Source organism: Hypomesus nipponensis, chromosome 19 (assembly GCF_054491055.1).
Source record: "Hypomesus nipponensis isolate SF chromosome 19, ASM5449105v1, whole genome shotgun sequence".
Classification (NCBI taxonomy): domain Eukaryota; kingdom Metazoa; phylum Chordata; class Actinopteri; order Osmeriformes; family Osmeridae; genus Hypomesus; species Hypomesus nipponensis.
Genome location: NC_140379.1, coordinates 7,556,902 through 7,584,899, shown reverse-complemented (window position 1 = coordinate 7,584,899; position 27,998 = coordinate 7,556,902). Strand labels below are relative to the sequence as shown.

The following is a 27,998-nucleotide window of genomic DNA, read 5'->3' as shown; positions in this document are numbered from 1 at the left end:
AGGACGGTCGAGTGGACGGTGTATAGGATAACATCCATGATGACCAGTGAGCAGTTTCTGCAGAGGCAGTCAAGCATGTGGACATGAACAGAAGTTTTGATACGGATTCATTGTTTCGGTGGGAGTTCATTTTAACTCAAGGACTTCAAGTTACTTTCGGATTATGAGGATACCTTGTGCGTTTGTTTATGAATCTCACGGGGCTGAAGTCTTAATACCTTTGAGGAGACATATTGCAGCGCACACTTGATAAAAAGTAGCAGGTTGACATACGCATTTAGTTTTTCAAGGTAGGAAATAAACCATTATTTCCCCAATATTTAGCATGGCAACAAATAATAGATAAAAAAAACACATTTACAGTTATTAACTATATAGCAAATACACTTATGTATTCTTCATTCAACTTCGTCTTTAGCCCTTGTTAAATATTTTTAGCGGCCAAACCCTTAACAAACCCGAATCGAGCGTTCGCCCTTCATACAGGTTGCGGTACAAAATCCTTTACTCAGAATTGTATCGACCAGCAATATTTTATTTCACTTTTCACTTAAATTGTTTTTCCTGATTGCTGTCCGGCAGGCCACGTTTTGATAAGCTTCAGAAATGTTCAACAGATGTTGTTGGCAAGCCCATTGTGTCTAATTACTTCTAATTGTACCGCATTTCCATAGTAGAAAGTGGAATGAGTTTGTTTTTCCATCTACATAAAAAATATATATAATTCAATCTACAATTAAGTTAAGTTACAAAAATTGGTAAATTCATTTATGATTAATCTATTCGGAACGAGGATAACTTAATGCAAATGATTGGTTTTAATGTCAGGATGCGCGTTTTAAAAGGCTTGCCTATGTTTCCATCAGGTTTTTTTTGGAGAGAGAGAGAACGCAGGACTGAGGATTTTACCGGTGAGGGAGGAGGCTGCAGACCTGCTGTCTCTGAGCGGTGTAACGTTTCGGCAGGGGGACAGTTCAGTCGTTTATTCGAGCCTGGGGGTCAGGGGTCAACTCACATGGTCAAGTGGACAGCAGTCAGGGTCGTGGGGATACACTCTAATGTGGGTTAAGGCTCTAGTTGTAGCTGTGAGCTGATCATTCATGGCTCAGCTTACTTATGCTTTATGCTGCAAATACTACTTTTATCTTCCCTGCAGAAGCTAGACAAGCATTAGGAGCATGTGTGGAGTGTGTGTCTGGAGCCTCAGGTACAGTCAATATATCCTACCCTACACCAGATTATCTCAATAGTATATGTTTGTACAACAGTTTACTAAGCGTTCATTATGTTGCTCAGATGCATATTTATATATTGCATTTAAATGTCACAGTAAACCCCTTGTGTATTAGAGCTGGTTCTCTCTGCTCCGCACAGAGTCTCCATACTCCTGCTCTTTAGGCTATACACACTGGACTGCCAGCTTGCAACAGACCACAGAAAGGTGAGTTGATGATTTGATTTAGTGTGTGTGAGTGTGTGTATGTGTGTTTTCCCAAGAATTGAGCGACAGTTGGGGTTGCAGGGGGCACATTGTCTATGTTGTAGCATGTGGGGTCTGTTTGATGTCCTTGGGCTCACTGTGAGAGACCTCCCCAGAGTGTTTGCAGGCTGAGTGTCACTTTCTACTTCCAGCTTCATCCAGTGGTTGGCACAGACACAGGGCTCACTGAACTCGAACCCAAACGAGGCATAATCGCGCCTTCCGACTTTGACTCAGACAGTTAGAGCCTTCAGCTCCCAGAGGGAGCATAATCCCTTTTAACTTTGCAGGGAAAGTTTATAGGGTCTGCTAGCGACAGTGTTATTGTTTTTCCACAAAGCCGCTAAGTACTGTACAACACAGCCTATCCCTGTATGCATGTTAACAAGCAATCAGTCAGTGAGGATGCCTGAGGGAAATGTGACCTGAGTGTAAATCTGTTGGCTGGCGAGGGAGCAGCAGTGAAAAGCCCTCTGGGTAGCAGAGGGGAAGACACAGGGGTCATGCCAGCTGTCAGTAAACCTCCCCATGACCCCCGGAGCTATGAGGAGAGGGCCGGGAGGGAGGGTGGGGGCAGACCGAAAACAGAAGACAGACAGATGAACGATTAACCAAACATTTACAACCATAGCTTGTGGTTAGAACTGAGGGTCGGAGGCGGGCTTGGCTATGGGCATTCCACTTCCAGAGAGAGTTTGTCAGGGTTGGCCTCGTGCGTTTCCAGGAGTCCAGCTGTTTGACCCTCGACTGACCCCGGAATGACAGTGGAGTTGAGTTACAAAGGCTGCTGTAGGAGGTGGGGGGACGGGCGTGAGGGCTCCCTGAATAGACCCATGCTGCTGAGTGACAGGAAGGGGGGCGCTCTGCCAACTCTCCCCACCGCTTATGTATTCTCTTACCATCTTCTAAAAGCCAAAGACGGCTGAGCTAAGCCTTTGGTGTGTTTCGTGTGTTTAGCTCAAAGAGGTTGGCATCAATGGAGACAAAGTGCTTCTTAAAGAGTAGGATTTCCATGAGGGTCCACGGGCAAAGCCATTTGGCACAGGAGGTGGGTTGGCACCGGGCTGGCACTGGCTGGGTCCTCAGACAGAGAGAGCAGTGATCGCCGCTAATATGTTTCTGGCTCAAAGTCACAAAGAGGGATAAAGTCAACAGTGGGGAATGCAGGTAGCCAATAGGGGGTGTTGGGAGAAACAGACGGCTACTATCAGCCAAATCGGGGCTTTATCCCCCTTGAATACAGGCCCATCTCATTCTCAGGGGGGTGGAAAACCATTGGCTTTAGTCCTTTTAGCGGGTTAGGTCTAGGTAGCCTCTGACTGAGCTATGGATGTTATCCCTGCCTTCCCTTCCCCTCTGAGCCCTCTTTCCATGCTGTGTGTGTTTTAGGATGCTAACTCAGGACATTGTGTGTCCATGCAGGTCCCTCAGAGGGCAGAGACCCACCAAGGAGCTGTAGCCAGCCAGGGAGGGGTCCAGGGCTCCTGGGGGGTATGGGGGTCGTGGACCTCCTGCTCACGGACTTGTGGAGGAGGGGTGCAGGAGCAGACACGGCCATGCCTGCCCTCGTACACCCCCTCGCTGGCCTCCTCCTACCCCTCCAGACCTGGGGTCCACCCGCAGCACCCGGGGCATGTGGTGTCAGCCCTGCGCCCCTCCGTTCCCCTGCATCGTGAGGCAGGGAGACCCCCCAGCTCCAACAGTAGCAGACGAGGGGAGCTTAGGAGTCCACAGAGAGAGAGGGAAGCTCGGCCTGGTCGCAGGTACTGTACCCCTCCCCTCACGTGGTGGACTGGGTCTGGGCCTGGTTTAAGAGCCCGACTGGCCGGCCCTGCATGCTGAGCAGTCCGTTTTAAAAGTGGTTCAGTGGAACGCCATGGTCTGTTTGACTGCCCTATAGGGTAACGCTATTCTGTTATATATGGAGTCAATAGTCTGGCTTGTGTTTGGCAGGTTTGTGACCTCCTTCCTACTAAAAAGACTTTAAATAAATAGCGCTGACAGTTGAGTAATGGGGGATGTTGGTACTGGAATCCAAGCAGCTAAACAACAACAAAGCTCAGTGCTTTTTGCCACAGACTCCCAACCGCTTCTTAGGAGTCATGTTCCTGGAGAGGATTTGTAATGGTGCTGAAAGACTCTAAAAAGAAATATCTCTTTCATAGAGCGTTTGTGTGTGTGTGTTTGCTTGTTTGTTTAGGAGGGGCAGTGACAGCCAAATCGTTCCAGGGAGGTACGGATATGGCAGGATGCCATATGTAGTTCCCCTTAAGACGGACACAGGCCAGGAGTCCGAGGGGGCACACTCACACCGTCAAAGACGTGCTCCGCTCCCTGACCCCAACTACCCCACTTCCCGACACACAGGCCACAGGTCCTCCTATTGGCAGCATTACAACAACCCCAACATCCACAGCCCAGCCCACCATCAGCCCTCAGCCCCCCAGCCCAGAACCAACTCAGTCTGGGCCCCATTGTACCAGCCAGGCTCCGCACACCAGCCCCAGCAGCCCCAGGCCGGGCAGGGCCGTTACCCAGCCAGCCAGGCCCCAGCACCTCTGACACCCCCAGATAGACCCTACAACCCCCTGCCCACCTCCTCCTGCATTGGGGAGCACAGCCAGTACAGGATTTGCAACACCAATGTAAGACATGACCTCATGACTAATTTCAACTGTTTAGTCACAGCTCGACATGATCTGGAAACACAAACCTGCTCTGGGACTTACTTAGCTTTCTCCCTATGCGTGCATCTGTGTCTGTCTGTCCATCTGTCTGTACGCCGGCCCACACACCGTGTTTTTGTGTGTCTCCATCCCAGGCCTGCCCCCCAGCGAGCAGACACATCCGGGCTGTGCAGTGTTCCTCCTACAACAGCCAGCCATTCATGGGGCGCCTGTACGAATGGGAACCCTTCAACGAAGGTAGGGCTACTCTCCTGTCTCCCTCCCAGTCGTCTCTGACAGTGACCACCCTTGCCTCCGTTCAACTCATCCCACCTAGGTGTGGTGATGTAAGCACCATACTATGTGGCCTGTCGGAGGCACCGTGATGTATCCCTGTCTTATTGACCTGCCAGGGCTCTGTCGAGAGATTTAGGTGTCTCGGGTATCCAAGCAACAGTCAAAACACACAATGACATATTGTTTCTTTTCAATGATGCTTTGCCCAAAAATAAATGTTTGCCAAATGAATGTCTGTCAGAATGTATGATTTGACTTTTTGATCCTGTCTGTAGTCATGGGTTGCCGGCATGTACAGATCAACACATCAAGTTAATGAAGTTAAAATACCTCTGCCTTTATTTATGAGGTCAGCGACAGTTCAGTGATACCTATCTCAAACATGCTCTCAAACATGGAATTACAAGTGTTTAAGCAATGTCTGGACATCTGAGCTGATTGACTGTACAAGAAATTCACCCTGTGACATGTTAACTCCTACACACACACACATTCCTGGAGGATATTGTTGTCTCTTACACACCACTGAGATGAGGGGCTCTAATAGGCACTAATTGATGACTTTGGAGGAGCAGAGCAACCTTCTCCTCTCACTCTGTGAGGATTTACAAGGTATTATCTTAGCTCTGGCAATTGCAGCTCACCTAAGATTGCCTATCCACAGGCATTACCTTTTACCACAAGTCATTACATGGCATACCGCAAATATACTCAGACAAGTGATTCAGCCACCACAGCTAATCTCAGGGCAACCTGCTGTTATATAAACACAACATGAGTTTGGCTCTTTAGAGAGCACGGTTATGAAGCAGCTTTGTACTAAATTGAAGAAAAGAAGCACTCGAAGATTAATTTACTTTAGAGAATGGTAAAAACTTCCTTCATTACACAGTTCCTAGTCTCATGGTGTGACATGGCCTCAGATGACTTTTTCTCTTGAATGTGACATTTGTTCTGTGCTGCCCCTTCATGGCATGGAGGATGTGTGGTTGTTGTTTACTGGCTTGACCTACAGTATTCCCTCGCTCTGTACAGTATGTGAAATATACTTGATTCAAATAGGGTTTTCTAACCCTTGTTCTAAACCCTTGATTTTTGTTTATCCTACATCCTCCTGTCACAGTTCCTGGAGACCAGCACTGTGAACTCAACTGTCGGGCCATTGGGTTTCGATTCTATGTGCGGCAGTCGGACCGGGTCATTGACGGGACCCCGTGTGGCCAGAACGACTCATCCTTGTGTGTGGCGGGGCAGTGCCAGGTAGGATCCACCACCTGAGGTCATCCAGACCATCATTTCATGTAACTTTCTAGTTTTCAATGCTTTTTACCATCGATATCAACTGATGCCGGAAGATGCTCGTTAGAAATGCAGTTCTGGTCATGTACTGCAGGGGGCAGCAGTGTATAGAGTGTGTCCAGGCCAGCGTGCCAAGTTGTGACAGGATCTCTTTCTTTGAGACATAGGATCTCTATGACATAGGATATTTGTGCTAGACATAGAGACAGATGTATGTATGTTTTGACCTCATATTTGATGCACATCACTAAACTCTCACCTGTATCCAGACTTGGAAAGACAAGAGTCCTTCTGTGACCCAGTACATTGCTGTTGACTGGATAAGTGATTAGTGAGGGAAATACAGTATGGTGGTATTTTCAGTTGGATTTGAATCCTAGACATTTGACTGTGTTTTTTTTCTCTTTTGATTCAGTGCCATGATTGTGAATGAACTCTGTCCAAGTATGCGCTAAGAACGTTTTCGAGCCCCTTTTCCTCCCAGTTGATTGTACTGATCTTCCTCTGCTTGCCACTCTTGTTTCCCATGCATTGTAATCTACCAGAGATTTAGTCCATATTAAGATTTAATCAAGATAGAGTCCCTCTGATCTCATATTAGCCTTTGTAAAATTTCCACTGCTAATACCGTTGAAATCATGATTTGTCAGAGGCAGGCAGGGGGTGTGTGTGTGTGTGTTCTCATTGGACTCTAACCCTGTAGGTGGGAGGAACTTGAGCAGCCAACGTGTGTGTGTGTGTGTGTGTCCTTATGTCTCCTGCAGTCCCTAACCTGGTTTGCCCACGTCCCAGAAGCTGAGCTTCAGCACTAGAGACATCACCAAGACAACAGACGACCTCAGTCCTCATGTCTAGGTGTTCTCTCAGGGAATCCTACAGGTCGGGGCACATCCCATAGTAGCAGACTAGCAGGGAGATTGTGTCAGAAAGTATGCTGGAAAACACAAACTGACTGGATGCTCTCTGCGAAACATCTGCTCCTCATACCTTGGCCCTCATTTGCTGTGAAAGGAAAACAAGATCAAACTTTTATTGTGATCTAAGCTTTTGCGGACAGTGCCTGAACACAGTTCCTGTGTTTGTGCAATGTTCAATCTGTTGTGTTGCTGTTGTCTCTGTGAAGTCTCGTGAGCTGACTCCGAGCTGTACTGTAGATATGTGTTCTGCAGAAACGTGGACTGTAGTACTGTATGTATTTACTGTAGATATGTGTGTGTGTGTGTATTGTACTGTGGAGCTGCAGTAATGGTTCTGGCTGGCCAGGCCTTGCCTGTTTCCTGTGACTGGGTCCTGCAATACACAAAACAGACTTGCACTCAGTGGGTGTGTAAGTAAGCACATGGGCTTCATCATGGTGGAGTGTTTGTGTGTAAGAGTGTATGTGTATAAGTGTGAAGAGATGAGGTGCTGGAAGCAATCATAACCTTCATGCAAATGGCCCGTATAATGTAGGAGGAGGTGTGTTTATTTAGGAACACACACATACCTGGCATATTGCCCAACCTTACATCTGTAGGTCTATTCTATGCTCACCATAGGCCCCAGACACACTACACACTTAACCGGGCCAAAGGCTGCTAGCTCCCTGAGCTTCAATTGCTGATCGGCCAGCCTCAGCCAGTTTGACCTTTGACCTGGGATACCACCGTGTGCCTCTCACCTTTCTGATTCTGACGCACTCAGAGCCTCAACTCAATACCGGAGTGCTAGCACACGTCACTCAGGTTTTATGGTTCCACAAGGATGCAGACATTCAAGGCTCACTAGTCTAGGCCAGGGTTTATGGCCTTATAAAGTGAAACAGTAGTGAGTTGTTGAAATTAATCGAATCACAAGAAAAAAATACTTAACTTTATCATTTACAAGCGGCCCTAGATTGTGTGTAAAAAAGGATTTGGAATTTCAGTTAGCCCTCTCATATTTGAATGACCTGCTGAGTCGTTGGGCTTACTGTGAGACAGGCAGCCTATATCCTGAGTGATCTAGAGCTTATCGGTTGTTGGCTAAACAGTTGGTCACTGTTAGGGGCACCACATTCCCTCTGCACCTAAAGACTACTCTCTTTTAAGATTTTTCTGTCTCCAGCTGTGCTGTTTTGGCTCCATGAGCTTATTCAGTACTGTGACATAGCTAGCTTAGCACACTTCATTAGCTAGCTTGACACAACTGATGAAATTAATTGGTTCAGGTCCAACGTTTATGGCCTGTGATGTTACAGTCCAGTAGCAACTGGTGCTACAGTATATTACACAATTTTGGAGCCATTGAGGCGTAGTATATTGTAAGACCCCTTGTTGTAAAATTACGTCACTTTTAGTTCTTTAATTGCTAATTCCATTTTTGAAAGACCACATTTATCCAACAGCATTGCAAGGCAAGACAATAGGATCCATTGGCAATGTAAATGTGGCCTTTCAATTTATTTATTTTTATTTTAAACCCGGTCTTACAGGAATATACTTATTGTTAGACAAGAGATATGTTTAACCACTTTTAATGGAACATTTGACCAGGGGTAGGCTACATTCCTCATTGCTTTCTGTAAGTGATGGCTGTGTGTGTAGAGTTCCTGGAATTCTGTAGGGCCCCTACAAATCTGAGACATATCCAGGGGACAAATCCTTAAAGCTGTGGTTTTGTCTGGTGGCTTCAGCTCTTCTGTTGCTGTACGCTGGACTGCAAGGTCGAGCGGATGTGGGCGGAGGTCAACCACAGGGCAGCACGGCATACAGAGCAATATCTGAAAGCTTTGTTTATGTTATTTTGGTGTTACGTCAATATGACTCCATGTAAATGCACTGACACAACAGAAAGAAAGTATTACTTTGTCTTTATCTGTAGCCTTTCTATATTCTTCTGCTCTTCAAGTTATTTGGTAGCAGATGTGTGTCTATAATGTGTCTTCACCATAGTCCACCAATAGCTGCTCTGTACTTTGTGTGACTGATGGATAGAAGCCAGTAAGGGGTTCTCCGAAATTACCTCTTGTCTTAGCCGTGGACAGACTGAGTCCTACCTATGAATCATGCACTTAATGTAAGGAGCTTGGATCCGGTCTGTGGGACAGCAGTGTGCTTCACACCCGTGCCAGACGAAACACTGAAAGAGTGAAAAGTCCGAAGCCGGGTCCCCAAAAAAATGCTGAGTGCTGTTACACATCTTACGGTAGACGGACACAGAAAAGAAAGCTCCCTTTATGGAGGGAGTTCTATTTAGACTCAGCAAGCGCTCGCTCTCTGCCAGGGAGGTGCGCTGGAGAAGGGTGTGTGTGTGTTTTTAAAGCCTGATCTCTGACCACACACTTTTCTGCTGGCTGTGGTGGGATGAGATCTGGTGAAATGGATCTGGGCTGGATGTGCGTGACTCCAGGTTTACTTGCTGGAGGGTGATCTCTCAGCACTCTGCGGATGGATAAGGTGGAAGGCTTTGCTTCAGTAGCGCTACTGTGAAGGTAAACCAATTCCCCCTAAAATCTCAATATCCCCTGGTGGTCAACGCTCGACACACTTTAATTTATGCCGGGATTTTAAAGAACACTGATGGGACCGTGGTGAACAGTTTCACTCCATGCTTTAGCTATTAAAATTACTTCACGACAGTTAACGTTTCTCCGGGAATGTCTTTCAGTAACTGTCAAAACTCTGCTAGTAACATGTGCTTCCAGTCCCCTTAGCTCCTTCATTTGTTTATCTGCCGGCTTTCCATCCCGTCCTGTCCCCCTCTCCTGTTCTCCTGTGAGGGATGAGGGGCCAGGTTTGGCAGCTATGTTGGCTAAACAATGTCCCCCTCTGCTGTGTCAGGGGCTTGACCGCTAGCCTGCTCCCTACCACCCTCTGCCAGGCCTCAGCACAGGCCCAGACCCAAGCCCAACCTAACACAGCCAACAAACGCCCACACCTCTCTCTCCTAGCCGCTGTCTCTCTCCACCGCTTTCTTTCCCGTTCCCCTCCTTTGACAGCTGCATCTGTTTTAGGCATTCTCGTGTTGGGAAGGACGGACTTGTTTAAGGAGGGATGAAAGCTCTGAAATACGGCTGGCACAGACTGGTGAAGAGATCCCAACCTGGCCTCCTCTCACGACAGGCCCCAGCTGGAGGCAGGCAGCATGGTGTCCACCGATCTCTAGGATGACCAGGGACTTGTCATCCCAGGTGTCCGTCCTCACTGATTGGACCATCTTTGGAGACGTGAGACTCTTTCATGCTGCCAAAAATGTCTAAGTGTCCGCTTTCAACAGGAACAGTTTTCCTGCTTTCCCCTTCCTCTGTGACTTACTTCCTTTGATTGTGATGTAAATAGTCTGGAGGATTCTCAAAGGTCTGATGTCTATTCTAGTTTGACACTGTCTGGCGTGTGAGGCCTTGTAAAACTAATGTCCATAAGTATTACAATTTAGTTTTGCACTACTTGGCAGGCTAAACTCGATTTGAAACAATCCTGCCTGTTGGACAGCTGCTGCTGCTGCAGTGCCGGGTAGCCGTGAGACTTCTGAATGAAGATGTAGGCTGTCCACATTGTGTGTCTTAGGGTCTCTACGGCACACGGACCTCCATGCTGGTTTCCTGTGGATGGTGATCAGCTAAATGATGGCTCCTTTGTACGATGGGAGCTGTCAGTTCCAGTGATGTTAAACAAGGAGTACAGAAGTGCAGGGGATAGGACTGGCCCCTGCCTCTGGGGCCAGGCAGCAGACAGACAGTGTTTGTAGGTCAGAGGGCGCTGGTATCCCAGGTCTCTGACTGATTTACGTGGAGACTCTGTATGGGGCCAGGCAGCGGTATTAATAGCAATCAGCAGACACGCACAGAACACAGCAAAATATGTTGTTTCCTACAATATCTCTGTGTCAGTCAGCTCACCAGAGGGCAAGGTGGTGGAGCAGGTTATCACCTGTGTGTTTGTGTTGACTAACGGAAAGGCTACTTACTGTGTGGTCAGTGGTCACTATGTGTCAGGAATTTATGGTTAGTTGCGAGTGACAGATAAGATTGTCAATGCCTAAGTGACTGTGTCAGAGCAGTTGGTGGTCTGCTCCCCAGGGTCAAACGGTCATAAATTAAGCCGTTATCTGTGTTCCTAACGCTTTCATAAACAACAGTCCATTAGCAGGTGTGTAAAGAAGCCTCACTATAACAAAGCACCTAGAGGACTTCAGTTCACCAACAAAGAGGCGTAATCTGTCCGTATGTCAGCAACAGTCCCATGGCTCACAATGAACCAGCCGTAAACGTGTAGTACGGCCCACCATGGTCTCTGTATCACTGGCCCCTAGCATGACCCTGCCACTCACCCTGTCAGCTGGCTTCAACAGCTCCCCAGGCTCCGCCCCCCACCCTCACAAACCCCCTCCCCCCACCTGGTTTCTGCATTAACCACTCCGGCTCCTCCCTTTCCAGTCAGATACATACCTGCAAGGAAACAATCATGGGCCATGCTGTACATGCCCGGCCTTGCAGATGCTAACATGTATCCCAGATGATCCTCAAATCAAGCCTTCGCTCCTTTCTCCCAACTCACTGTACTTCCTCCATCCCTGTGGAGCTTTATATTCAAACCACTCCAATGATCGTCCAAATGACTTTTTTTCCCAAATGTGCATGCTGGTAAAATGAGGGTTGATATGTATGTATTGTACTGTATGTCAAGAAAATAATGGTCGTTGAACATTTTGACAGGTGGAATACACAGAATTCTCTGTGGAAGTGGAACGAGGCATCTGGGTGTGGCTCTCACAGCCCTGCAAAATGGTGTGGAAATCTTTCTAGAGGCAATACATGAATACAGTCAGCCATTGTATGACTCTCTTTGTAACACATCCTCATATATTACAGTAATGGTAAGACCACCTGCTGTAGTGCATGGATATCATGTGTGTGCATGCGTGGGTGTGTGTGTGTGTGTGTGTGCATGGATAGACAAGACTTCAGGAATCAGACATTTGGAGCCCAGCCTGCTGTGCTGACCCCCATGTTAAAGGAAACAGCGCTACAGGAGGACATCGTTTCTCTAGTGTAGCTTGCAGCCCCAGACCCCACCCAAGTGTGTGTGTGTGTGTGTGTGTGTTGATCCAGTGTAGCTTGCAGGCTCTTACCCCAGCCCAACTCTCAGATCAGGACATTTGTCCTCAATTTGGGGGTGCATTAGCTGGTGTCTTTGACTCTATGGAGATGGATATGCTATTGAAAATACTTCACTCGACATGTGTGCAGCTGTTTGTGTGTCTGTGTAGGTGTCTTCATGGTGCGAAAGCTAGTAGCTATCATTGCATGTGCCTCGGGGTGTGTGTGTGTGTTTTGAGGGGAGCGAGTGCCAGCAGAAGCCAAGCCATTTCCAGGTGTGGAGAGACTGCTCTCTCATTTAATAATGTCTTTACTAGTTTACTGTGGAAAAGGCACACAGTTCAGTTTTTGTCTTCTGACTTTTGGCTTGCCATGAAGGTTTTTAAGTTTGTGTCCTGTTGTTTGCTGAAATGATTGAATTCATGTAGACAAGCTCAAAACCCCAGGTTATTCATTCCTCATTATTCCTCATTCAGACACTGATGGTTTCACTAAACTGGAGCACACTTTTTGATGAAAATATATGAATTCACTCAACAGTGTGAAGTCAGGCACCTGTAGCCCAAGGGAGGCGATGGGTTCAACAACACTATCTACTGTACTGGAGACCTCATATATTCATTATTGACTCTCTTATAAATGTAAGCTCACTCTTACTGTCACTTTGTCTCTTTTCTCTGTTTTTCTTTTCTTTTTCTCTCTTTTTCTTTCTCTTTCTCTCTGTCTAATGTATTGTGGTTTCTCTGCACTGTTGACAACAGCACAATATGATCTTGTGGTCGCTCCAGGCGTGTGGTCGAAAAACTCTCTTTTGTCTTCATGCGAATCCAGCTACAATGCCCCATGCTCTCAGTAGGACTATAAAACTTAAGAGAAAAACCAACTGTCAGATAGCACACTCCTTACTTCAGTGTCTTGATGAAGTAGAATGTAATGTTCTGGAAACAATGAAACAGCTATAGGAAAACCATATGCTGACTTCAGTCTCTGTCGTCTTGAATCTCAAGAATATGTTTTCCTTAGTGGGTATCTAAAAGTCTTCACTCCCTTTTATTATTATTATTATTATTTGTGACCTTATACGTGACCTTTTGTCACATCCTGAGTGGCCTCATCCATCCCCCACTTGATACTCTGTACTGACCATATAGAAGCTATTTTATTGGATTTCAGAAGATATGATATTTGAACTATAAGCCCTTTTCCCCTTGCCAACAAGTTTCACTTTCAAGTTATATACAGTACCTTATCTTTTCCTACTTTTCAGTATCGCTCACTCTATTTCATCTCCCTGCCGTTGTCTCTCTCTGTCTCTCTCTCTCTCTCTCTCTCTCTCTCTCTCTCTCTCTCTCTCTTTCTCTCTCTTTCTCTCTGTCTGTTTAACCCCCCCTTCCTACCTCTTCTCTCCCTCCTCAACACCCCCCTCCCCACACACACACAGCCGTACATGCCCCCTTCCCCCAGCTGCACCTCCTCCAGCTCATTTTACAAGACCGTTCTCTCCCAGATCAGGCAGAGCAGGCGTTCACTGCTCTTCAGCGAGAGAGGAGAGAGGAGCAGCAGCAGCAGCGAGGGGATCTGAGCTCAACAAAGCCGCTCCTGGAGTTTTTGTTGTGTGTGTGCGTGTGACAGTGTGTGGCGCTGTGATATGTGTGTGGAGCGTGTGAATGCTTGACTGACTGAGTGCTTGGTTCGTTGGCGTTGGCCTTCATGAAAGAATGCTACCAGGTCTGGCTGTGCTGCTGCTCATCTGCCTCCACGTGCGTGCGCAGGGGAAGCCGTGGTCACAGGTAGGACACACTGACTCTTCCTACCCCTCCTAGCTCCTAGATCCTGGCCCCTGGCCCCTGGCCCTTAGCCCCTGGCTCCTAGATCATAGCTCTACCAACTGGTCCCAAATGGACTTTGGAGAAGGACGGGTATTATCGTTTAAATTTGCATGGTGGAGATGTCGTCTTGTGTGCTGGCTGTGGTTTAAACTGAATTGTGGGATTGTAGTCATATACTTGCATGCTACACTAACGAGTGATGTTATTCTATGCCGGGACTGTGAAATGGATCAGTTAGGCTGTAGGTCATGGGGAGTGGGGGTATTTAAAGTGGGACTGTTTTCACAGCTCAGGAGCTCCTCTTTGGTGGGCTGTTATTTTTCCACATCACATTCACGAGCTGGTTCTGGTGTTATGTTACTGCACCCCAGCTCCCCCAACCCCTCCAGTGATAACCTTTATTGGAAGGGACAGTTCCATAAAGATAGTACTGACAATACGTTGAATGGAAACACTGTTGGAAACACTATTATTGGATACGTGCCATCCTGAATTAGCTTGTCATGAGCAGCAGCTTAGTGTTAGCAGCAGTTAGCATCCACGTGTTGGTGGTGGAGAGGTTTGTGCAGTAGCACTGGTTTTTAACCTTTGTCTTCAGGGCCCATTGTTCTGTATGTTTTCATGCACCAACACACCTGATTAAGATAAATTGTCATAAAATGAATGGTCAATGACCCAGGTTAAAGACCACTGCAGTGCAGTATGAGATATAACGGGACTGGTGATGGTCTGATTTATGTGGTTTCATCTGTGAATATGTATCATGGTGAGTTGTTGGTGCTTTATTTTGTGCTGTTCTGGTTTAGTGTCTATCAGTTTGCTTCTGACAGTCAGTGTTTGAGTGCTGACTGACACACAATAATTGTTTTTTGTAATATATAAAAAACAATGATTATAAAATCAATTTTTGTATTCTACATAGTTTTGATTGGCCGGGGGAATTAATAATTCTTGATTTCACCCCATATTTTCAGCATGAGTGCAAATATTTCTAAATGTAAACACTCGAGTGTGTCTTAAGAAGTCAGACAGTATAATTAGTGACAGGGAAGTAGCTGTTACAATTCAACACCTCTCCCTGAAGCAGATCCTGTACAAACACATCATCGTCAGGAGGAATCCTATGCATTTTATTGGCAGTAGGATCAACACCCAGTGTGCTATTTCAGAGCCTTTTACAAGCAGTGGGCATTTATGGTGCTCCACTGCCCTTGGCCTAGAGCTGGGGTGTTGGAGGTGTGAGGGAGCAGTTATTGGTCTGACTTTGAGAATAACAGTCCTCCTGACATAGCTAGGCTATATTCCTCAACTAGAGTACACTAAAGACTTGTTGAATATAGATGACCTCTTTAAAGCTGATGAAGGACATCCATCGGCCTACTCCTCCCAGGAGCAACAGCTTTCCTCATACTGGTACTCCCCCCCCCCCCCCACCCCCGCCCTTGGGGTTTTTCGGGATATGTAGTCCAGTTTGACATATGGTTATGATTGATATTTGGGAAATGCCATGCTGTAAGGACAGAGCGCTTGAGTTATCACTGTCTTGTAAATGCGAGAGCTTGTGTTTCTATTAGTGGCTGCATAGCTTGGTGGGCCTCATGGCTTATCCCTGATACAAGTTCCAGAGCTAAAATCAAAGAGGGGGAGGTGGTAAAAGTAAGGATAGGCTGGCAAGTTCTAAGATTCTTCTAACCACTTCCATCTACAAGCGGGTTGTGATTGTCCATTTGTCTGTATAATTTAGTTGAACAAAAGGTTTTCTGAGACCCGTTGGGAGGGTTACAGCAGGACATCAGGTGGTTCGGTGTTTCATTGGTGCACATTGGTCGTCATTGCCAATGTTCCCTCTTTAATTGCATTGCTCTCATAGCAGTCCGAACTGGCCAGTTTCTGATCACTTTTTGATGCTGCAGTCTCACACAAACGTTAGATCTCTCATATTGCTTTATTCATTACTGCCTGGGGGAGATGGGTGGTTAGGTCTTAGAACCTCCAGAAGGTATACAGTACTATACTTCAATCTGCCCACACAATTCCCAAGTGATAAATGTCGTCCTCAACGTCATCTGTCCTCAGCATTACTGCCACAACTACAGATGTGTTCTTGATGCTGACTGTGACAAAGGCAGGTCGTTAGCTAGCCCAGTTGGGACCAAAAAGCTTTGCACCATGTGGGCCACAGATGCTTGTGACCATGGCACCCACATGCACTTCACACGGACCAGAGAGGGCGGTTTCTCAATCCACAAACTATGAGGTGATCTGTTTTTTGGGAAAAGGATTGGTACAGGAATCAGTAGTAACATGCACATTTGCTGACTAGGAGATCTGAGAGTCATGGTTATTGAGGGCAGCCAGATTAAATTAACAAAGTCTGCTCTGATTGTGAGATCAGAAATCAAATACAATTATCATTAATCCTAATTGTATTAGCCCAGCTGTTTATCCTGGCCTAACGTAGCCTGGCCTAGCCTAGCCTACCTTAGCGTAACTAATCCTACAGCTTGACAGTAATTAATTCATCCAGTATGTCTTGTCATGCTCACAGCCTTCCATGGGTGCACCTCAACCCTATTGTGATGTAGTTTCAGCAGACAGGAAGCCAGGACGGAGGTGAAATGAAAGGAATAGAATGATTGGTGCATGACTGAGGTTTGCGGACCTTCGCAGCTCCAGGCCGCATGGCTCCCTCACATCCGTTGAGATGGTCCTGGGGGTGAGGGAGTCAGAGCCGAGTCAGGCCCTGGCTGGGACTACGTGATACCTCTGGAACATGTCTGGCCTCGCCGGGAAAGAAGATGGAGATGAGGGCACCTTGAATCACCATCACATTTACTGTAACTGAGCTCCGTTACTGGAACACTGGGCTGTGAACGATGAATCACACCGTAAAAGATGCTATTAGCATGTTAGCATTGTAAATGATGCAGTTAGCATGTTAGCATTGTAAATGATGCTGTTAGCATGTTAGCATTGTAAATCCCAATTGAACCCATGTTTACAAATCATGAAAAACTATACACTCTGTTATAAGTTACAATGGATACAAGTAAAAACTAAATTATACTTTCTATAAGCGAGACGATTCAGTAAATTCATCAATAAGTGGTAAGACCCTGGTGTTTCTGTTTGCTCCAGACAATGTGGCATCTTGACTTTTGCAAAGATCTATGGCTTCACAATATTTTAAATCTTGTCAGTAGCAATAAACCTACAAGCAGTATTTTATCAAGTGAACATTCTTGTATGTGTTGGGAATTTGGGAGTAAAACAGAAAAGTGTTTAATTTGTCCCAGCTGATAAGCCATAGCGTTCTGTATTGTGTTTGATTTAAAGTGTTTCTAACCATAATATTTCTCACTGTCAACACCTTTAATAAGTTACACTCGTAAACACTAGACTGAGTATTTATTTTTGACCTGTTGTCTACATTACCTTGGAAACGGATAATAATCTATCTCTTCTCCCAACCTCCCTGTGTTGGGTTCAATTTGTGAGATTTCTTTTCATTTCAGTAATATCATTTCCAGTCTGTGACCATCTTGTTTTAAGGTCACCTTAGCTATAAATTATTGGCTAAGACAAAGTGCCCCAGAATTCTGTGCACTGGAAGCTCACTAATGTAAATATTACATTTCCAGATGAGTTGGCCTGTCATTGCGAGCCAAGACTTGATAACAGTAGTGGCAACTCTCCAGAGTTTCCTGGCTGTACGTATGTTAAGAATTGAAGATGTTCCCATAATGTTCACAAAACAACCCCTGCTAGTCTCTGGTCATAAATTTTGGTCTACAGAGCGCGACTCTTTCATCTGAAAGTGGATTTATAAAGCCTGAAGATGAGTTGTGAATTATCATTGTCCTGCATTTCTTATGAGAATCTCTGATTTTAGGCCAAACACTCAATTAATTTAGTTGACGCCTTAATTTTTATGTTGTCAGCAAGATCAACATACAGTGCAGTTTATGTCCTAAATGTATTAAAAAATGACTTGAATACAGGGATGTGCCGGCCAACACGTAAATGATATTCCAATAATTCTAAAAGCCTAGCACCCAATGTACCATCATTGTCAACAATGGAAGTATTTAATGGACTAATTGAACATGGTGTCTTGGCACAGTGCAAGAGAAATGTCAACCTTACTCTACCTGACCTCCCGTATTTACATTTGGCCAGTGAAGTTGAGTTCTCCCTCTGGGCTTTCCAGCCTGGTGGGTCCTGGCACCCAGAATAGCGTAGCGTGGGAACACTGATCCCACCAGCCCAGAGAGAGCCCTGACTGCCAGCCGTGAACATGGCAGAGAGAAACTGGGATCAGAAGAATTACAGTCCAGGATAGAGTTGTCTCTCCACACATAGCACTGAGCGCCAGAACTGCCTGGCAATGTGTACAGTATGTGGTTGATAGTGGATCATTTGTGTAGAAGTGCTTTTCAGACAGCTGCATGCATTTGGAGTGTGTTGGTGTGGTTCAGTTCTTTTACGTCTGCACCTGCCAGTGTCCGTATCTTCGTTAGCTGCTTCATCTGGCTGTCGGCAGTAAATTGCTCCATCTCACCAACATAGACGAACACACACAACTCACTTCAACACGGTCCGCACACACTCTCACCATGTAGACACGCCTTTGAGAAAACCCAGCAGCTCCTTTCCACCACATGACTGAATTACTGTTGACGGCGGGAGAGAGTTAAGAGACATTCTTGTTAATTTAAGCATGAAGTCACTCTGACCGCTCATATTGATTCATATTTGCTTTCCTCTGGGGGAACCACAAACCAGAACCCCCACAGTGTTAAAATACTGATTATTGCAAGGCAAGTGGAGTTTGGGCCAAATATCTGGTAAATGCATTCAAGGACACTGTCTTTACAACTGTCTGTGTTGACAATGGGCATGTTACAGCAAGTGTAGGGTAATGATATTACAGTAAATGTTGATTTTCTCTCCTTTTTTATATTCTTGCTTTTACTTCTGCACACTTGCGAGATGTTGATTGTGACCTTTTTTTTTAGGACAATGCATGCCTTTGCAAATCTTTGTGAGTACTCTGTTGAGCTGTTGTTTAAAATTTCACAATTTCAATAGAATGTTAGAATAATAATCATGGTCTGTCTGATGACAAGCCAGTCTAAAACCATCAAATCTTGAGCAATACCTCTGGGATTACAGGAAGACTCATGCTGTTTTCCCCATCCCTCAGTCAACTCTAGCACAGTGACACATCTAACCATTTCCAGATGAAGGTGGATTTTAGGGACATTTTAAGATCTGTTTTCTTGAAAACGGGATGGCATCTGGTGCCAAGTGTCATAAACCACCCATGGAGTGAAGGTGAAAAAAGCAGCAGTGTGGTTGGACTTGGAATAAGTGAGCCCTTGAACACAGCAAATCACATTAGAGGAAAAACATTGATTCTTCCAAACCTGGATCCTCATTTGTCTTCCACTCTGAGATTTTGAAAATAGCTGTTCTGAGTCAAGCCTCTGTGTACGTTACAGTAATGTGTCCCGACAACTGTGGCACCTCACTTTGACTGGTTCATGAAAGAGGTCACATTTTTCAAGGACATGCCGGAAGGTACAGTAGAGTGTTTGGGATTTTTTGTCAGGGGATAAACAAGGGCCTCTCTCTTGAACAAAGTCTTGACTGTGACTTTGTAACAGTACAAGCAGTGATCTGCTCAAATCACTGGATATCTAATAAATCAGAGATTCTTTACACTTCCTGTATTATAGGGGCCTTGTTCTAATCACTTTCTCTCTCTCTGAAACCCCAGGTTTTCCACAAACTCATCAGTTGTGATATTTTATACACCAAAGATTTAGATATTTGTAAATTGGGATTTTCTATCCTTACACGGTAATATACTTTAATTAAGAGTCTTTCCCAGGCATGAATCCAAAGATAACCTTGGTTTGTTAACCACTGCTTTGTGAGGGCAAGGACCATGTCTCTGTACTAGAACTAGGCAAAACTTTTACAATGACGAAAGAGATACTTTAGTTTTTGGTCAGTTGGTTTTAGAGTGATTCAAGATATGGGAAGACAGTAAATTTGTATGTTCTATGTATGATGTAGGGACCTGAAACAACATGAGTGTTTGGTCATATATAATCACAACCTTGAACTGTATCTGTCATATATAGTTTACATTTACTTTTTTCAATTAAACTAGAAAACCTCATCTTCAGTGTTCTCCATTTAGCTTCAGTAGAGGTAACCAGCTTTGTCGTTTTTCTTACTTTGCTATTACTTCTCTCATCGTCCATTTCCTGTAAAGAAGGATGTGCTCTGGGTTTGCTTTGGCCACAGTACCGCTTTAAACCAGTTCACACTTTAGGACTCTGGGTAATCCAGAGCCAGGCTGCAGTCTCTTGAGTTTATCCCAATTCAGCCCAATCTCCTCAGCCCAACCCTGGACACCTGGCTCCCCGCCCTGGCAGTCCAGCCTGATGGATGCTTTAGCAAAGTGAAGACAGACAAAATCTATGCTGTACTGTTGCTTAAACCCCTGTTTAATAACTATGTATTCTCTTCCCATTCAGCTTTAGAATGATACTTGATGCTTAAGGACCACACATTTACTGTTTAGTAACCATTCTGTGGATATCCTGTGAAAGGGATTACCGTGTATTCACATAAACATGTATTTATGAATGTTGGGACCCAATATATTCATTCAGTCTAAGAAAATTTGCTTTTACTGCAAAGCAGGATGCTTGGTAATACCTCAACTGGGATCAGGAGGAAATTGTTTGTAATGGTGTAATGTCTAGGAGCTGGAGGGATTCACATGAACGCCACTGCACTCGCGGTTACAACCCTCCAGATATGCACACGGGCTGGAGAGACCAGAGATTGGCAGCCGTCCAATCACAGAGGAGCTTTGTGTCATTAATTCCAAACGACTTCATATCCTCTGGTGACTCCCTTCCCCTGGATGTCCACTTTCGTCCATGGCATTAGTGAGAGCTTGTCCTGCCCTGCTTGTGACCACTCCCCAGCAATCTGGAACTACTGTGGGATCGGTCCCAAACCCTGCAGCACCTGTTCACACAGCGAGCGGCTTCGTTCACGGCTCGATTGGCAGAATTTATGGACTGCTGATTTAAGTGTTGTATACTTACCATATCCAGGCCTCCTGTGATTTGTGGCTGCCAATAGGAGACAGAGAGCTTGCTCAGCGCCTAGGGTATTAGACTGGAAACTGCCTGAGCATCTTGCCAAGAATATGCCTTAAGGAATGAAACAAGGCCTCGGCTAATTTCTTGTTGTTGTGTTATGGTTTGCTATTAAAGGCAGCTCCTTTGTGGAAAAGTGAACTGAAAATGTGAAACGCAGTTACATTTTGCAGGTGAATATGGTGATATTCTGATTTATTTTTCTTTTCGCGAATTTGTAAATGTTGGCAGTGGGCCCTTATTCCTCTACCAATAAGTATTATATGGTATGGCATGCATTGACTTGTTCAATGTCTCTTTCTCTGTGTCTTTCTCTCTTTCTCGCTGCTCCTCTCCAGAGCCTGGGCTGTGATGAGTACCTGGGCTCTGGGAAGGTGATGGACAGGTGTGGGGTGTGTGGCGGGGACAACACAGCCTGCAAGGTGGTGACAGGTCTCTTCCAGCACAGTCTGTCCAAGGTGGGCTACCACAAGGTGGTGGAGATACCTGAGGGGGCCACCAAGATCAACGTGACGGAGATGATGAAGAGCAGGAACTACCTGGGTAAGTGTCACGTCTTCATCAGAGGGAAGCTGCCTCTCATGCTCTCTTTACTCCGCCGTCTCCAAGGTAACCGATATACAGGATTTCTCTTCATGGCAGGGCCCAAAACACATGCAAGAAAAATTTCAGGGATTTCCTGTAGCCATATGTTGTATTATGTTTTGTTACATTTATACCCTCAATAAGAAAGTCTCATTTTAAGATCAGCATCAAGTAATACATACTAATTAATATGAAACCTCCAACTTTTTTTTTCTTTTACTGTGGATTTCTGTTTCTGAGTGGCAGGTTTGAGGCAGTAGGATGGGAACATCTGCTTGTAAACGTGATTACATTTGTTTAATTAAAAGGTGGAGGAAGTCGAGAGGAAGTGAGATCTGGATGAGGGCGCACGCCACTCATTTATAGAACCCTCTCACTGAAATGGGCTGGATAAGTAATTGTTGTAGTCTATGAAGCTCAACAGTGTGCTCAGAAGTGGGATACTGCTATTTTAGGAGTTACTACTGGAATGTCAGTGTTTTATTGTTGGAGACATTGGTTTAATGAGAGGGGTTTTGCCATAGCACAGCAGTGGGTCTGACCGAGGGAGCGCCTTCGTCTTGCCCCCTCCTCCCCCTCCCTGTCCCCCCTACTTTCCTCCCTCCTTAGCTGCACCCCTGAGGGAAAGTGTATAAACAAGCTTTCATTAGAAGACCTTTTCCAGAAGCCTTCCCATCCTTTTTAATTAAGGTGAGGAATTTCACTGCTTCCTAGAAAACCAACACCGCTGATGGAACCCCCTCCTTCCCTCACTCTCTCTCTTTCTCTTACACACTCTCTCCCTATCTCTTTCTCTTTCACTATCTCTCTCTCTGTGTCTCTCTCTCTTTTTCTGTCTCTATCTCTCTGAGGCTAACTTTCAAGACACAGCTGCAAGGGTTCCAAAACATGCTTACCTTTTTTTTTTTTACTCAGCAACACACACACCCACACACACACGCATACACACATACACATAAAGTTAAAGGAGGAAATACATATGCAGACAATGGCTCCTTTCAAGGACTGTGCTGCTCTCTGTGTCTCCGTTATTGTTGGAAGAGTTGGTACTGTATATCAGTGAGTAGAAGCTCACAGAGAAGGCAACATCCTCGGCATAGACGCAAATATTCGGAGGGGGTTAGGAAAACTGGACACTAAAAGGATTCTTCCATAAACCTCTTATTGTCCACCTTTGACCCCTGAATAATTCTGTGTTTGTGTAGTGTGTGCATTTTCTAATGTTCTACTACTTATCCAAACACTTCTGTCCTAAGTCATTTTATGCTCTTAGTGGCTGTCTATTCATGAAAGCCAGCTATGGAAAATCAGTTTTTTTGCCATCCGTTTTAAATTCAGGTCTGCCAGTACTAAACAAACAGGTTGTCTTGTATAACAAACACTACTTTGAAGATCCATATGACAGCATTTATTCAGTTAATGGTAATCACTTTCAGAAAGATGGAAATGCACATTTTATGGCATTGCGTGTTACGATAAACTGTTTCACATAAAGAACAATTATGTGGATGTGGCTGCCACAGTAGCTGTCTCAGGAGCAGGAGCAGTACAGCTGATGGTGACAAAAACGATGTGTTTGTGTGTGTGTACTGCAGCTCTGCGTAGCCGTTCCGGTCGTTCCATCATCAATGGGAACTGGGCCATCGACCGTCCGGGGAAGTACCAGGGCGTGGGCACTATGTTTACTTACCGACGACCCAATGAAATCTCCAGCACTGCCGGAGAGTCCTTCCTGGCTGAGGGTCCCACCAATGAGATCCTGGATGTCTATGTGTGTAACAAATCTGAACGGAGTGGGGTGCCTCACACACAAGTACACGTTTACACAGTGATTAGACATTTTGCCCAGGATCATCATTCAAAAAAAAAGTTTGTGTGTCTGAAAATCTGTGAATCCCATCCCTATACCTTATTATAAACCTCATCAGATAATTTTTTTTCCGAACCTTTATATATATATATATATATATATATATATATATATATAATAAATATATAATAACTGTGTCGCTGTTTCCAGGTCATCTTCCAACAGCCCAACCCAGGAGTTCATTATGAGTACATCCTGCCCTCTGACAACCCTGTCAGTCCACAGTACCCTGACCACAGGCCTGGAGGTGAGGCAGGGCAACACCGAACCATAACAAAGACCCAGACCAGGAACTAAGAACCACAATATGAACCATTACTGTGCCATCAGATGACAAACACACACACCTGTCACGGGGAGATTTGGGATTGAGACAGTCCATTAAAACATACCCAGCTGGAAACAAATGTACTGCATTTCAATGTGTATGGTTTTTAAATATTATTTCAACGGCTGAACCACTGTGTTGTATCCCTAAGGCAACACTCTGAATGGGCAGGGTGGGTACAACCATCGTAACCCCCACCCAGAGGGCTATGAACCCACGGGTGGGGGCAGCAGGTACCCATCTCAAATCCCTGACAACCAGGTGCCCCCGGCCCCGCCGCCACGACGCCAAAGAGACTACAACTGGAAATTGTCTGGGACAACAGAGTGTAGCGCCTCCTGTGGCCGAGGTGAAAACAGCCTAGCACTATTTGCCAAAATAGATCCTCAATAGATCGCATACACCAATGCAAGCCATTGCCGTGGTCGAAAGTGCTGATGTCAATAACTGCTAGCCCCTGTGTGAATCGTGCTCTGCAGGTAGTAGGCACACCATCTTCCGCTGCGTCCACAGGCTGAGTCATGAGCAGGTGTCAGAGAGCCTGTGTGACAGCAGCACCAGGCCCAGCTCACAGGAGGAACCCTGCAGCCTGCAGCCCTGCCCGGCCTTGTGAGCGCCCCCCCCCCCCCCCCTCCCCCCTCTCTGACACCCATACACGTTACAGGCAGTGTTGCAGAAACACACAAAAGGATTAGTCTGAGCAGATACACACTCACAGGCACACCCTCTCACACATGCCCTGCCGCGCACACCGCACGTACAGACAAAACAAGCACAAAAGTCTTTCTTGATAGAGATGCAGATCGCGTGGCTGCTCCCCATTGTGAAACGTTGTGTTTCTTCCAGCTGGGACATAGGGGAGTGGTCAGAGTGCAGTAAAACCTGTGGTCTGGGCATGCAGCACAGACAGGTGCTGTGCCGCCAGGGGTACGCCAACCGCACCCTCAACGTCCACACCACCCTCTGCCGCCACCTGGAGAGGCCCGAGACGGCCAGCACCTGCCAGCTGAAAATCTGCAGCGAGTGGCAGATACGCGGCGAGTGGAGCACCGTAAGTGATCGCCCTCGGCCCATCAAACAGGCATAGGAAAACGGGCCCGTGTGGAGTTCATGTGTGGTGAGAAGCCCCGTGTGGTCCTGACGCTGTGTGCCGTCTCCCTCTCCAGTGCTCGGTGCCGTGTGGCGTCGGCCAGAGGGCCAGGGAGGTGCGCTGCGTCAGCAACGTGGGGGACTTTGTGGAAGACGAAGAGTGCAACATGAAGCTGAGGCCCAGTGACGCGGAGAACTGTGACATGGGGCCCTGCGCCAAGAGCTGGTTCCTCACCGAGTGGGGGAACAGGGTAGGCGTGCCACTGGACCGAGAACACACTAGACTTCCTCTTTGGTCCTTAGTTTTGTTTGGTCTGCATCGAAATATGCCCATGTGTACTGTACATACGGTGTCATTTCCATTGGTTGTGTTATTAGCGGGGAACTGATACTTTTGCACCTGTAGATATATACTGTAGTTTCATCCTCATCATAACGTGTCTGTGATCCTCGTAGTGTTCTGCCGAGTGTGGGATGGGTGTCCGGACGCGAGGTGTGCTGTGCCTGACCAATCACATCAGCAGCCTGCCCCTGGAGGGGTGTGGTCACGAGCGTCCGGCCGACTCCCAGGTGTGCAACCAGGGTCCGTGTGAGAGTCGCATCGACTGGTTCACAGGCCCCTGGAGCCAGGTAGGAGGAGAGAGTGTGTGTGTTTGTGTGTGTACAGTACATACAGCATGTATGTGTTTCGGTCTGAGATAGCTATGGGTTGGGCTTATTTGATTTCACAGTCATTTGTTACAGAGGGTGCCTCACTGCTTCCATGATATCACAAGCCCGAAGGATGTGTATATGTGTGTTGTTGTCTCCCTAGTGTTCAGCAGAGTGTGGCACGGGCAGCCAGCAGAGGGCGGTGGTGTGTCTGATGAAGACTGATGAAGGCCACACCGTCATGCCCCCCTATGAATGTTCCTCGCTGGATCGGCCCCTGGGGCAGCAGACCTGCCACATAAAGGCCTGCGGGGCCAAGTGGTACCACACAGACTGGAGCGCTGTGAGTAACCACACATGCACGCACACATATCTTTCCACATACACACACATTTCCAGCTCACAGAAACATCAAGTTCCTTATTCTTCTCCATTAGCTTCAGCTGAAGTTTTTCTGACCTTTTAGCACACATTGGGTAACACTTAACTTAGGACTAGAAATGTCTGTCATGTGTCTGTCATGTGTGTCTGTGGGTGATGTTCTGTGTACAGTCGTTTGTTTGGGAGGCTTCAGGTTTCTCCTGTTGCCGTTCTTCTTGTAGTGCTCCAAGACGTGTGAGGGGGGGTTCCGTGTGCGGGAGGTGCGATGTCTGTCAGATGACATGCAGCCCAGTGAGGACTGTGGGGAGCAGCAGAGACCTGCGGACAGGGACGAGTGTCACCCAGAGCCCTGCGTGCCTCACATAGGTCAGTCACAACCACCAAGGACTAGGTTGTAATCCCCCCTTTTGAACACCTCCAGTACCAATCAATGTCCACAAGTGCCACTAAATACTGCAGGAAGCATGATGTAATAACATAATCATGATGTCATCAATGAATTGTATTTTGTTGTGATAGACATACAACATCGTTTGATGTAGTGCTATGCACAATTTAGAAAACATGAATAGTTTTAGATTCTGACTTTTTGTTTTACTGATTCCAGACGAGAACTGCAGAGATAAGTACTTCAACTGTAACGTGGTGGTCCAGGCTCGCCTGTGCGTGTACGACTACTACAAGACCACGTGCTGTGCTTCCTGCTCACGTGTGGCCCACAGACAGTCCACATACAGGGGGCGCAACAGCTAACCCTCCCCTCCCGCGGGCCTGCCACCTCCAGCTGGGGCAAGCACAGTACCCAGCGAAGGTCCTCCGTCACTGGGTCATACGCTGACGCATGGGGGAGTGTGGTGGGGATAGCCTGCATCAAGCCTTTTGGTGGACATGGTTACATTGAAGTTCCATTACTATAAACTGAAAAAACTGAACAATCCTCGGTGATGACCATTGAGAAAGGGACTAGCTTGTGATGGTGGAGATTTACGGGGCACGAGTGAAGCTTTGATGGACATCAAACAGAAGAATCTGGAACCACTTTATGGACGGTAACCGGAACCGTCCAATAAAAATGATCCGTCTCTTCTCCTTGTTTATGGAAGAGCAGTTTGTGGCTGTCACTCACATGCCCTGTGACCTAAAGACAAGGAGGGAGGCTTCAGTGTCTGGGGCTTGTAGTCCCAGCCACTGCCGTCCGGTGGATCACAGGCAGTCAAAACAGAACACATTTCAAACATTGTGTTTGAGAAAATGTATAGACAGTACACACAGAAGGCTGCATCAGTTGCCTTCATCACATAAACCCTTAAGTTGACCAAAGATAAGTCACATCCTCACACAACTCAGAATTTCCTCAAAAAGCCTCTTTACTACTCTATACTCTTTACAAATGTCAGACAACAATGCTCTCCTCTAAGATCTAGCTGTCCCTATCATCTGTTTTGCAGCACTGCCTTCTGGGTATTTCGTATATATGAATGAATGAATGAATGAATGGATGGATGGATGACTTTGAGGCTTGTTCAGTGAATCTTCCCAGTGACTAAATAGAGAGCCCTCTTTATTTCTTTGCAGGGATTCCTGGGGGGTGGGGGGCTGTTTTATCAGCCACCAGTGAGCCTTTTGGCGGCAGGGTTTAAGCGTCCACTGGCCCCTCTGCCAAACCGCTACATGGATGTAGGCATTCCAGAGCTCATTAGATGGTGAAAACAGATGGTTTGCTGCATGCTGATACATTTCTAGAGAAGGGTAGAGCATACACTCTAGTGAAGACTGGAACATATTTTCCAATAAATGTTATTTTCACCTATTTTTTAAGTTGTCTATTCTGTAATGTTGGTACGTAACAAATGGTGCAAATGCAAGGTTCGTTTTTAGGTACATAGGCAATTTTCAACAAACATTGCATCTTTCGATGTGTGATGGATGTAAGACTTGTGGAGGGAACTTGATATTTCTACATAGAATGACCATTCGGATTCCATCCAGTCAAGCACCCTCCAAGTACTGTTCAGCTTATCCATAACAGCTATGTTTGTAATTCAAAGTCACAAAGTCTGCTATGATCTCAGCCGCCTTAACAAGGTCTATAAAGTGTATGTTATAGTCAAGAAAATAACCATATTGAATATGTCATAAATGTTACACTATTATTTATCAAAACACACCACACAGATACATCCGTTTTTGAATTACTAATGCAGATAATGCATCATTATTCATATTACTTTTTATGTTACATGTTCAGGTTTTGATGGACATGGTGTTTTTGACAGTA

General features: G+C 46.1%; 1 protein-coding gene across 1 annotated transcript; it reads left to right on the top strand.

The window, feature by feature from the left end:
• Position 1: 1 nt before the first annotated feature.
• On the top strand, positions 2-27,997 carry thsd4 (thrombospondin type 1 domain containing 4). Its single transcript, XM_084681573.1, has 19 exons — positions 2-118; positions 867-911; positions 1,157-1,207; positions 1,375-1,441; positions 2,903-3,243; positions 3,681-4,125; positions 4,302-4,404; positions 5,567-5,703; positions 21,155-21,359; positions 22,997-23,172; positions 23,422-23,518; positions 23,751-23,948; positions 24,079-24,208; positions 24,446-24,650; positions 24,766-24,939; positions 25,145-25,318; positions 25,503-25,682; positions 25,942-26,086; positions 26,328-27,997. The coding sequence occupies exons 3-19, from the start codon at positions 1,179-1,181 to the stop codon at positions 26,471-26,473; spliced, it is 2,952 nt and encodes a 983-aa protein (XP_084537699.1). The 5' UTR covers positions 2-118; positions 867-911; positions 1,157-1,178; the 3' UTR covers positions 26,474-27,997.
• The last annotated feature ends 1 nt before the right edge of the window (position 27,998 follows it).

Bases quoted from the DNA above. Each gene is read 5' to 3' on its own strand.
- thsd4 (XM_084681573.1), top strand. From the start codon at position 1,179: ATGTGTGGAGTGTGTGTCTGGAGCCTCAG. The intron at 1,442-2,902 runs GTGAGTTGATGA...GTGTCCATGCAG, and splicing joins TTGCAACAGACCACAGAAAG to GTCCCTCAGAGGGCAGAGAC. The intron at 23,173-23,421 runs GTGTGTAACAAA...CGCTGTTTCCAG, and splicing joins ATGAGATCCTGGATGTCTAT to GTCATCTTCCAACAGCCCAA.